At 32.2% G+C, this 13,567-nt stretch overlaps 1 protein-coding gene across 1 annotated transcript in view; it reads right to left on the bottom strand.

Moving 5' to 3' along the window:
- SPATA16 (spermatogenesis associated 16) overlaps positions 1 to 13,567 on the bottom strand; it is a 182,005-nt gene that overhangs the window by 130,705 nt on the left and 37,733 nt on the right. Inside the window, exon 2 of the mRNA XM_054577053.1 lies at positions 12,063 to 12,208. Coding sequence (XP_054433028.1) covers positions 12,063 to 12,208 — 146 coding nt within the window. The remainder of the gene's footprint in view (positions 1 to 12,062; positions 12,209 to 13,567) is intronic.

Below are 13,567 nucleotides of genomic sequence, written 5' to 3' on the forward strand. Positions count from 1 at the left end.
AAAGTTTGAGCTTTCAAGTAAAAATTAGAATTTTAAAAAACTTGCATCTTTCACTGTGAGCTTGACAGTTACTCAATGCTTAAAGACTTTTCTGATGAGATTGGTGATATTAACATGCAATTTTAAAAATTTACTATTGCATAACTGAATTTTGCATAATAGAAATTTGCAAGTGATGCATTATATTTCAAATAACCAATATATGGTGTTACTAACTCATATATGGGTAAATAATCCATTCAAAGTTTAGAGAAGATCATATGTCTTTTATTGTAACAGAATACAAGTTAGTTGATATGGTTTCAGGATCAATATTGCATTCAATCTTTAAGAAACTACCACTTGTTAAGTCTTGGTGTATTATCAAAGAAAATTATTCAAGATTATCTAAAAAGTCTATTAACATTCTCTTTCTTTTCTAAATATACATCTGTGTCAGAGTAGATTTTCTTCATATAGTTCAACCATATTAAAACATATTGAATGAAGAATCAGATATGACAACCCGGTTTCCTTTTATAATGTCACACAATTTTTTTATAGAATATGTATTTTACCTTAACATGTAAGGGGTTTATTGTTATTTTTAAATAGATAAATATTTTTAAATGTCTACATTTTAATTTCTAATATGGTAAATATTTGTAGACATAACCCACATAAAGAAAAAGCTCTTTGAGATTCTCAATAATGTTTAAAAATATAATGGCGTTATAAGACCAGCTTGAGGACAAGTAAATAGTAAATACTGGTATGAAGGCTCTAACTGCACAAATGAAGAGGCACATGGGACATGCTTGTTTAATAATTTGCATATATCACACCATCCTTTTAAGCTCTCTCCTAAATCCAAAATACCCCTTTTTTGGGGGGGGGGCTACATACATGTGACTTCTCAATGTGATTCTCACATTATTTTCTCTTCCCAAATCCATAGACTACTTTATCAGCCTATATGTGTTGTACAGGTTCTACAAGAAAAGTTTACATAATCTAAAAGTCTAAAAAAGCATAAAGGTTGAGGTTAACTATATAGTAAAGTTTTATATTAGACTTCTTTTATCTGCTTATATCTTACAGTGAAACACCGAAAAGAGAAACAAAATTAAATACTACTGTGAAATCTACTATCTTCTGTGTGAAAGTCGGATTTTCTACAAAAACTTAATACTTGATAATATTATAAGAACATTTATATACAATTACAAAATTATTTCGCCTCAGGTAACCTAGAAAAGGCACGTGGTCTGCATTTTTTCCAGTGAGGAAGATTCACAAAGAATGTATGTCACACTGTAACTGGTGTGCAAAGTTACAGGCAGCGCCATCACGGAGCCTTTTTCCCCCCTTCAAACTAAAGGCATTATAAGTTAACATATGGCTACTCCTAAGACTTCTGTGAAAAATGAGGAAAGGTCATAGGTCTGAAAGAGGAAAAACATGAAGAATTCTTGCCACAGCAACAGAAGAGGAAGTGAGAGAGAGTTTAGATAAATAAAGCAGTAACAAGATAACCCCAGGATTTGCAAAATGTTAATTGAGGCTATTCCTATGTTCTCAATAATATAAAATATCCACAAAAATATCCTTATCCATGAAATACACATTTGTAAATTATGTAAAGTAAAATGAAGAGTAGAATGGTACTTTTATTTTTAAGGCAGTCAGCTCATCTAAGGTAAAACAGAGTGAGAGCCACTTGGGCACACCCAACAAGAGATTTCTAACCGAAAAAAGGGAAGAAGAAAACTTAAATATCAAAGATAGGCTGACAAGAGCTATGTAATGAATAGGGGCTGGCCTAAGCCATGGTTTTTACCTGTTCCATAAAAACTGGTCTGCTCCAAATGTGACTCTTGTTACATACACCCCTATATGTGATCGCCTAGTTTATGTGGTGAGGTCTCCAAGTCAAATATCCCAGAAAAAGATCCTTAAGACTGAAAAGGTGGAAAAACATTGAGGAAAGTTGCTTTGAGAGTAAGACCCAAACATCAGTTTTATAGTTTATCCTAGGAATAAGCTTTAGTCCCTTAAAACAGTGTTGGTTAAATTTGAAAATGCGGGTAGTTCTCCAATTCAGAAATAACTAATTCCTTAATTATTTTTCACATTTTTGAACATCCAGTATTCATCAGCTTCTTGTTATTTCCCAGCACTTCTTCAGTTTTAGTCCTGGTCTTGACCTATTCCATTTTCTAATTACTTGTCTGAAAATCTTTTTGCCTGTAAAAGCAGCAAATTAGGAGGCTAAAAACAAATGTCCCCATGGGGACAACCAAAATAGTTTTCATTTGGTTGGTGAGCATTAGATAAGACTGACTATTTATTGTGTTAAGCAGAGCAAATATGCTCATGAAAAGAAGTTTGTGAATTCTAGAATCATGTAAAGTTTCAGGTTGGTCATCTGAGGTCTTTGAAAATAAACACAATGTTGAGCCTAAAGTTCAGATTTGCACAAATATTTTCCATTTGCAAAACATTTTCCCATCTATAATATCATTTTACCCCTGCTGCAAATATTAAGGAAGATAATGTGAGGAAATGCAGAACTTAGGCAAAGAAAAGTTAAGTGACTTGTGAAAGTCAAGGTTAGTCAGTGATGCTGCAGGAACTCAAATCCAGACCTTTGCTTGTGGAACCTTGTTTAACTGCATTAGAAGGAATTTTACAGCTTCTTTTTCTTTTCTTTATTTGTATTTACAGGATTAATTTTGAAAAATTTACAACTTTTTAAAAATCAGTTGACCTTGCAAGAAGTAGAAACAAACATCTCTTCTGTTCTCATTTGTACTTACCCCAGGCCAAGCAATTGACATGCTTTAGAATATTTCAAGTATACAAATGCTTTTAATATCCCAGTGAGAATTTACAGAGGAAGAGGTTGCAGAAAGGCTAAGTGGTTTGTTCAACCCATCAGAATGGATTTTAGAGCTAATGCATTAGAAAGTGGGAAACAAATAATAGAATCATCTTACAATAACATGGGAAGAAACCCACCCACGAGGAATGTCTGTGCTGCCTTCTTGTCATCGTTGAGGATTGGGTCAAAATAAACATTTTGTAAAGGCAGTACTTAGCATGAGAGCTGTGCATGAGCGTCCCCTGCTCTGTTTTTCAAGAACAACAGGGTGATCAAAGAAGGGGAGCAAACCAACAATAGCTGGTAGGTTTACTTTCTAAAGACAGACAGATGCATTGTTGCATAAGAATATCATGCCATTCCATTAATATACTGCTTCCTCATTTATAAACCATTTTTTATTTTAATAAGTTCATGAGAAGGAAAGATAAAAGTCAAATGGATACTGACCCTAGAGCTAAGACTAAATTTTTAGAAGAGAAAGAGTGAAGCTAGGATGAGACATAAAACATCAAGAAATACGATTGTAAGCTAAAATGCATTCAATCTGGATATAAAGTCAGAAGATGAATATATGGGTGAAGAGCCATGAAAGGAATGGCAAAGTCATAATGAAGGCAATACTGGAATGCCATAGGTAGAGTTATTTTAACTAATCTATTGCAAGCTCTGTGTAATAAAAAATTACAAATATAAACATGAAAGTTTGTAAATATATTTAATGTAACTATAGGATGATCCTTTTATCACATCTTTTGCAACTTAGGCAACTCAAGGAATCTGGTTCAGTTTTATAACCTGCCCATTATTGAAAACTCTAGAGGGCGGTCGATCTGCTTTTCTACATTTGCTAAGCCTTCAGATTCTCCTCTTATGGGGGGCAGCTGTTGTTTTCTCCTCCCCATACTTCCTTCCTCTTTCTTCTCTCTCTTCCCCACTTTTTTGTTTCTCCTCCTTTTCTTCTCCTCCTCCTTCAATTCCCCCTCCCCTTCTCCTTCTGTTTCTCTTCCTTTCCCTTTTCCTACTTCTCCTCCTCCTTCTTCAGAAAAGAAACTTCTAATAAGATGACTGAGCCATCAAGGTTTTGCTTCTTCCATTCTTGCTAAGGTAAGCAAATGATGATTGTTACACAGTTAGACATCTGTATCCCTTGGATAACATATGACTATATTTAATTATTTTTTTTGCAATTAATTTGCTCTAATCTTCATTCTTTTTTTTTACTTAAAAATTTTTTACACAATTAAGACTATATGTTTACCTTGCAAGACTTACTTATTAATTTATGTGATAATCACAAAGAGGCAGGGCTTTAGGTTTAGGTAAAAAAGAAGGAAGAAAAGTGTTGATATATGTTAGAGTCTTGTGATTTGTATCACAAATCGCAAGATGTGTTGCCTCAATATTGTTCAGTAAATTTGCTAAATATTATCCACAAATCACACATAAGGACAGCAAGCTGTTTGAAAACGATCAGTAATGTGTTAGCTGAGTCCAGATTTTATGATATCAGGACAATGCCCACTACATCCCACTGCTACCTCAACCTGTAGGGGAACCCCTCCAGATTTTAAAGATGCTGTGATTTTTATATCATTTTCTGGATGAAATGAAATGACAGCAAGGATGTTTAGGAGAAAGAAAAATTAATGTGATGCCATAGGTTTGCTGGAATTTAGTTCCTTTATCTATAAAACGGTAGTAAGGAGACTTTCTCAAGAAGTTATTAGAAGAATTAACTGAGATAGTATATGAAGTGTCTAATTCATACGTGCTGCAAGGTAGGTGTTCAATAAATGCTTGCTTTTGTTCCAGCTTGAGAACTATTTCTTAATTTGGTCGACTTTGCACTGCAGACAGGTATTGTGGCTATTCTCTGAAGTATGGTATAATGAACATAATGTCTGCCCTTCAATAGAAATTGGCATGTTCATATTTTTTTTTGAATTGAAAGGAAACTTTGGGAGTGCTTAATATAGTTTTCAGTGGAAGAAATTTTTATAGGTAGATATATTTGCATTGTGATAAAATAGCAAGAGACATAAAAATACAAATGATCTGTATAGTATTGCAACATTCCTAACTTCTCAAAGAGGCAGAGTGGCTAACTTGCAAAGAGTCCAATCAGATATCCTTAAAATGCTAATGCCATGATTTCCCTGTTTTCTCTACACTCACAGACTCATACAAACATGCATTCAGGCCTATTCAAATTATGCTTATTTTATCCAATTGGAAGGAACAATCAGTAATCCAGTGATCACAGAAGGCTGGAATTTGGAAGAAACAGTGATTTTCTAATTCAAATTCCTTTCCTTTGAGTTGAGAAAAATGAGTATGGATCATGGAATGTCTTTCTGAAATGAATGGCAATGTCATTAAAACAGTCCTCTGTACGTTTCCCCAAAGCAAGACACTGTACCCAGGATTATATATTGTCAGGTAAAATTTCACCTCTCTCTTTTGTGTTTTCTATTATTATCTCCTTACAAACAGTACCAAGACCGATGTTTAATAGCTTATACATGTGTTCATACTAAAAAAATGGTACCAGAAATGTTCCCTTTTGTTTTATTATCAATATTATAGTTTTGTTTAAGTTCATCTAAGATTGTGAGAATTATTTTGTTTTATATAAAGCGACTGGATTTAATGGCCAAATTTTATGTATTTTTTTGCTCTTCTATTTTTATACTCATTTTCCCTATGTGTTATTGAGATATACTTGATAAATAAAAACTGCATATTTTGATACATGTATACAATGTGAAATGATTACCATAATTAACACATCTATCACACACATATATCACATATTTGCTATTTTTTTTTTTTTTGGTGTGGTAAAAACATGAGATTTACCCTCGTAGCATATTTCAAATACATAATACAGTATTATACATTAGATTCCTAGAGCTTACTCATTTTATAAATTTGTATTCTTTGACCAACATCTCCCCATTTCCTCACTCCTCAGGCTCAGCATTGTACTCTTTGTTTCTAAGGGTTTGCCTTTTTTAGATTCCACATATATGTGAGATCAGACAGTATTGTCTTTCTGTGTCTGGCTTATTTCACATACATAGTGTCCTCCAGGTTCATTTATGTCATTGCAAATGGCAGGACGTTCTACGTTTTATTGATGAATAATATTCCACTGTGTGTGTACGTATTTTACATTTTCTTTATCCATTCATCCATTGGTGGATACTTAGGTTGCTTCTCCATCTTGGCTGTTGTGAATAATGTTGCAGTGAATACGGGAGTGCACAGGAGTGCACGGGAGTCTTTTCAAGATACTTACTTCATTTCTCTAGATATATATCCAGTAGTGGAATCACTGCATCACATAGTAGTTCTATTTTCAAATTTTTCAGGAACCTCAGTACTGTTTCCCATAATGGCTATATTTATTAACATTCCCATCAACGGTGTCACAAGCGTTTCCTCTACTCCCTCAGCAACATTTGTTATCACTTCTCTTTCTGATATTAGCAATACTAATCTGTATGAGGTGATAGCTCATTCTTTTGACATGCATTCTCCTGATGATTAATAATGTTAGACCGATTCATATACCTGTTGACCATATGTATGTCTTCTTTGGAAAAATGTCTATTCAGGTCTTTGGTCTGATTTTAAAATCAGATTATTTGTTCTTTTGTTATTAAGTTGTTAGAGTTGTTATATTTAAAATATCTCATTTGTGAAATTGGGAAAATATTTCTAAAATTTTTGTTACTTCCAGTATGTACCAGTTAATTCTAAAACTCATGAATATCTGTAACCCTTTAAGCTCATATTAACTCTCAGCATTTTAATTATTTTCAAAATTGTAGAAAATGAGGAGGCTCCAAAAGTTGTATTTTCACAGAAGTTTTCAAATTGTCTACGAGAGTATCTGTTGGGGTTCAAAAAAGATATTTTAAAAATAATAGTTTCCTTTATGCATATATGAAATTTATTGTTATTATCATTGAAAACAATCAACATTTGTCTTTGGTAGTGGGACTGAAATAAAATACAAATCTGATATATTTGGAAATACAGGAATGACTAAGCAGGACTTGGGTTTAAAGATGAGAAAACTAAGGCAAAGAGAAGTTGTTACTTGTGAAAGGCAAAGCTAGTGAGTGATGAAACAAAGATTTAAACCCATGCCTTTCATTATTTTATCTTTTTACATTTGACTCATGGTTATTTGGATGTGTATTGTTTAATTTCTAAGCATTTGAAGGGATTATTCTAGATACCTTAGTTAATGGGTCCTATTTTAATTCCACTCTGGTTAGAGAAAAAGCTCTGTCAAATTTCACATTTTCAAAATTTTTTTGAGCCTTATTTTTATTTTTGGTAACACCCCTTTGCTTGAGGTCCATATTGTCTGATATTAACATAGGCAAAACTAGCATAAGAACATGTTTAAATGTTTACTGTATGTATGTAGTTTTTCTCTCCTTTAAACCTATGTTATTTTGTAGATAACATATATTTAGATCTTGTGATTTAATCTAGATAGACAATCTGTCTTCTAAATGGAATGTTTAATCAATGTATAATTAATATAATTATTAATATAGTTTCATTCAACTCCACTATCTTATTATCTCCCAATATTCCACTCATTATTTGTTTCTTCATTACTCCTCTCCCACTTATCATCAGTTACTTAAATATTTTTAGTATATAATTTTAAGTCCATTATTGACTTTCTAGCTGTACTTTTACATTTTTTTAGTTACTCTGATCTAAAGATTATAACATGAATTCTTAATTTAACACAGGCTACGTAGAGTTAATATTGTACTACTTCCCATAAACACCTTAGTAATAAAATTCCATTTGTGCTTCCTCTTACAGGCCTTTGTGGTATTGTATTTCAATATTTCCCATTGAGATAATGTAACCTTATTATTACTTTTACTTAGATGATATAACAGAATATTCTTTAAATACATTTTAAGAAAAATAGTATTTTATATTTACTCATTTATTTGCTATTTTTGTGGATCCAAATTTAAATTTATTGTCATTTACTTCAGCTTGAAATATCTTCTTTATTATTTCTCAGAGTATAGATTGGCTAAAGTTTAAAGCATCTATTTATATAAAGATATATTTTTCTCACTCATTTTTGAAGAATATTTTTGCTGAATAATAGAGTTCTGGTTTGACATCATTTATTTTGCTTTCATCAACTTTAGAGTTATTCTTTTGTATTTTGGCCTCCATTATTTCCAATTAAAGGTTGTCTGTTATTTGGGCTTTGAGCTTAGTCCTGAGGTATAGTCCTTTCTGAGAACATAGTCCTTACTTCCAAAGCTCGGCCTTCCTGGGGTCTCAGCTGAATGTCTGAGGTACTCAGTGAGGTCCCTTTGCACTAGTACACCAACACCTTCTACCACTGCAGCTTCTCTAGTATTTTCCACTTAGTACTTAGACCTTGAACAGGGCATCTCTGCCAATGTGAGTCTCACTACTCACAGTGGCAAAGAACCTGCAGTAAATCCTTGTGTGGACTTCTACCCCCTATGTTCTCACATAGCTACCCCTTCTTTGGACAACTTCCCTGTAAATTACAGCTTTTTTTGGCAGCCTGGGGTTCTAGTCTCTGCATCCTCAACTCAGTGAGACTGTAGTTTAACTTGATCTGTAGCTCCCTGAATTAAGGCAGGGAAATAACCCAAGCCAAAAGCTGAGAAAGTGGAGGGGTTCACAATGTATATTTCCCTTCTCTCAAGGATCAAAATCCTGCTGTGATTATTGTCTGATGTCTGAAAACAGTTGTCTTATATATTTTGTCCAGTTTTACAGTTGCTTATGGCAGGAAGGCAGGCTCAATACTAGTGACCCTTTCATGGCTGGAATAAAAGGAATTCATTGGTTTGTATTTAATTTTTTCAAAGCATTGTGAGACAGTGTTTGTAAAGTAGATGCTATTAGTGTAGCCCAATTATGTAAAGAAATTAAAATCAGACTAACTAGTGAGTAAGGGAGTCAGAATTTAAACTTTAGCAGTCAGATTCTAGACCCTGTCATCTGATACAATATACTATGTTACTTCTGTAACATGAAATAATATTTATTTCTTTCATAGCATTTATCACATCCTTTTCTTATAGATTTACTAATATTTACTTTTAACTTTGTTTGCTACTTTCTACTATGTATAAATACCGTATATTTTTTGTTTGTAATTGTCTCCCCTGCCTAGCACAGGCTCTTCATAGAAAGTTAATAAATATTTGTTGAATGAATGAATGAATGTAGATGGCACCTATAAAATGATTTTGAAAACAGAATATTTTCCATGTATTTGGTACTTCCACTTCATCTTGCTTGCCATTTTGTGGCATCAAGATTCTGCAACAAAAACAAACCAAAATCTAAAGGTAAGAAATATGCAAAAAAGTGACATGTATCATTAGAATCCTTACAATCATATACATCAAAATATAATTCTACTCTTGATAAGAGAGCAATAATTAGAAATCAGTCCTAGGAGTTTTCAAAACACCTACTGATAAACGATGACACTAGTTTGATGAAGTGAGCACAGATTTGATATGTTTGACTGATGAATTGAGGCATCACTTTTGATTGAAGTAAAAAAAAAATGATGTCCACATTTGCCACTTTAAATATGTTATTAGAAAAAAACTATTTTTGTTAATAATTATTTCTAGAGACTATGTATCATTATTATATTTTAAATGGCAATACTCAGCTAGGTATTTTTAAATGTACCTTTGTTGAACTTTAAACTGTAAAGTTCTGATTCTCATAGTCTTTGACCTAACAAAACAGCATGCACTTATTTTTATCAGAAACAAAACTACTTGATGGTTTTAAGATAATTTTTGTGTTAACAAATCTCTGAAATATATGCAGTAGACTTCACATTTACATAAAATTAAAGAAAGGATGCTTCAGCAAATGCAAATAAATGCAGAAAAGGAATATTTTAATTTTGATCCATGATTAGTATCAATCATCACAATGTGTTAATAATACAAAAGCAAAATTTTGCATTCAGAGTATTACCAATGGTTGTAAGCTATTTATAGATTGAGTATCCTGATTAATTAATTAATTAATTAAGAAATATATTTATTGATTGTATTTCAATGTCTGCTTTTAAATCTGAGATCTGTGAAAACATTTTAATATTAGAAACATATACACTTACTTCTGCAATGTACAAGCCCAGCAAAATGATTTATTTCACTTGGTGCATTATTAATTGTATGAATCGACTATTTAACCTCTATTGATTTTCATTTCTTATTTAATGTTCAGTTTAGAAACAAAGCAAAAATTGACAATAGCAAAAAGACACAAATGTCAATTCTAGCATATAGGGAATACCACTTTATTAGACACCATTATCTATTCTTCGTTCAGCAATTTTCAAGGTCTTGAAAGAGCACTCAGTTTTAAAACAAAAGTTTTAAAGTCCAAATAGTGAATTTATAGGAGGTAATCCTTGCATCCTCAGGAACTGTAGCATTTAACTGTTTCTTATATATTTGGATTTTAGTGAAATTTTTCATCACGTTCATTTTTTATTTTTAAAACACTGAATAAGATTTTGACTTGACCATACCAAATGGAGCACTTTTATTATTATAAGGGGTTCAAAAATTCATTACGTTTTTTTGAATATTCAGAAGATATTTTTCGTAAAGTGTAGGCTATATAGGTGGACCTCTTTATGTGTAGTGAAAGCCATGAAGAAGGTGATATATAATTACTTTTAGTGCATTTCAATTCATTATTGTTTACATATGCCCATAGATTTTCCTGAGCTAGTCCTAATTTCAAATATTTTTCCCAATATGCTTGCAAGTCACTGAAGTAGCTCAGAAATTCCAATACTTTGACATAGTAAAATACACATTATATTTCCAATATTGGTTCTTTTTAAATGGAAATGTAATATAATTCTTGGACAAACCATATGTCCTGATACTGGGTTTGGAAACTGTGGTTGCATAAAACGTTTCCAGAAAATATAGAGAGTTGAATTTTCTTTCAGTGTCAAAGAGGATCTGTCTTAGGTTCTGTCATTTTTGTTTTTTTTTAAGCAGGAAAATTTCTCTCAGGGCAGGTTATCTTGTGAATTTCAAAGTGATTTTGCTACCTGCTGATCTTTCATGTCAATCTTAAGCCTGCAAGCTTGGGGTCTCCTTAGGGGTGTGAAGAATCTTGGGTAAGAACTTTCACATCCTCATGGATGTGGGGTTTTAAATGACTTTTCCTATAGTGGCAGGTGTCCTGCTTACATAAAAGGTCATAATATGACTGATAGTTATATTTCCTAGTGGTTATTAACAGGGCAGGCATTTTTTCTTTCACATTGGTATTAGTTTTGCTGTTTGTATCCAAAAGAATACAGGCTGTAAGATCAGAGAATGGACCAGACAAATATTCTAGGTAAATTATTCTAAGTCAGACAGGGAAGGATAGACACATCATAATTCTAAGGAAAGAGTTATTTGAAAGGCATAACAGAATCATTTTTTCTTTGCTGTAGATTAAACTGATTATTACCTATGAGAAGAAGAACAAGGCTTTTAAGAAACAGGCCATAAAAGAGGAATATTTTTATAGAAAAAAAGAGGCCTGGGGATTCTGGAAAGTCACAAGATAATGTAAAAATACAGAGTTCTGAAGAGTAATAGAAATATGAAAAATGAGTTTTTAAGGACATAGATAAGAAGTGTTTCATGCCTTTGGACAGCTCTTGTGCCCACATAACATCCTTTGAGTAGCTATGCTATCACCCAAAATAAGCAACAAACTTTCAAGTCTTTGTTCACACTTCACAGTTGGAATTCCCTTCCACGGTTCTCCATATTTTGTGCAATTTTGGAAATCCTCTCAAGAGTATCACTTCCCTTACTTACCTTATTTGCTCCCTCCTTTCTTCCTTCAGTAATTTGCTACTACAGGCACTTGCCTTTTTATTTCACCTTGCATTATGAACTAGGTGTTTGTGTCTATTTCTTTCATTACATTTTGAGGTGCTCTTCGTGGTCTCTCTAACTGCCTAGTTTAACATAAATCAAGGAATGAATAAATGTGTTTTTGTTTTGTTTTTAAATTTAAGTGGAACAGAAATTGATAATACAGGTTCACATAATGTCCTCTGCTTGCATAGAGAGCACTTCTTGTGGTTATTAATATTTTGTTTTACCTGTGTGCATGATTCAAGGCAAGGTCAGGTTTCCTCATCCGTAGATAGCATATAACAAGCTTGGTCTCGATAAAACTTGCCACACTTGCTATATCTCCAGCAGATGCTTCAAATGGTTTTCCCAGAGCTGCCCCTTTGCTGCAAAGCTTAAAAAAAAAATACAATACTTTAAATATCCTAATAATCTTGGGATATAACTTATACTTTAAATAATCAAAATGTATATATATATATATACATACTTTTACCAAATTATAGGTATTAATATTTTGATTGTAAATTAAATAAATTGTTTCTGTTCACTATTATGTGACTATAAGTAACATTTTACTGTAAAATGCTTCCTGTAAAATATTTTAGTAGCATGGTATATTTTAAATAAGAACCATTTGCTAGGAATGTCTGTTTTAACAATAAAGCACACAATAAGCAAAGATATTAACAGAAAACCAGGTGTAAATCATATTAAATACCAGTGCTTTTATGAAAACCCAGCTGAGCAATGATCTAGCACACTATCAAGTTTGATTTAATATAATAAGAGGTATCGGAAGTAAACTCCTAGGAGCCATTAAAATGATCGGTGATTAATTTGAGTCTGAATCATATTCTCTAGAATGTTACTGAAAGAAAAGAAGTAAAAATTTATTAGAATTTATTGGCAGAGACCACAATATCTGAAAAACATGGCAAGACTGTGGAAATCTTAATAAAAATTCCCGGAAGTCAATGGTTTCTGAGCACTATGGATAAACTGTAGAGAAAAAATAGTAATTTTTTTGGAGAACCCCAAACATTAAGAAGTGTCAGTAATATGACAAGGGTAGATCAGCACTTCTTTCCCCCACAGAATTTCCTACTGCTCCTTGGAATCAAGTTTGATGGGGGAAGGAGAAGCACCCTCACTTCTGTTTAGTGACCTTAGGATATCTACATCTTTGCTCTTTTCTATCTCCATCTATTATATACTGGGGGAAATTTTCTCACTGGGGATACTAATATTTAAAGTTAATACCTATCTGTCTATATATACCTTAATATAAAATTTCTTTTATCCTAAGTTCTATTCATTTAAGTGATACAGCTTAAATTTTCTTTTATAGATTAAGTCAATATTGGCTTGCTATTTACAGTAAGATTATTGGCAGTTATTTTTTTAAGTGCAATTTGGTTGAGAATGGCTATATTCTGTTTTAAAATGTATTCCTCTTCTTAATTTTATTAAAAAACTATAAGCTGAAAGAGAATCTAGATTCTAGATGTTTAACATCCCTAGTTTGAATTGGTAGTTACCTAATTATATTATCTTTTGCTGATAGCCTGTGAATTATGAGAACTCAAATTATTTTTTAAACTGTTTTCTAACTTGATGGGTGAGAAATGTTACTCCATTTATTTGGTCAATAAATATTTATTGAGTATTTACACCTAATTACCAGGCAAAAATTACTGCCTTTATATTTAATGTATATTAGATAGAACTTTTTCATAAATTTCAGCTTTTT

This window comes from Pteronotus mesoamericanus, unplaced genomic scaffold, assembly GCF_021234165.1.
Source record: "Pteronotus mesoamericanus isolate MK-2021 breed Mesoamerican mustached bat unplaced genomic scaffold, CSHL_Meso_final contig_116, whole genome shotgun sequence".
NCBI classification, from domain to species: Eukaryota; Metazoa; Chordata; class Mammalia; order Chiroptera; family Mormoopidae; genus Pteronotus; species Pteronotus mesoamericanus.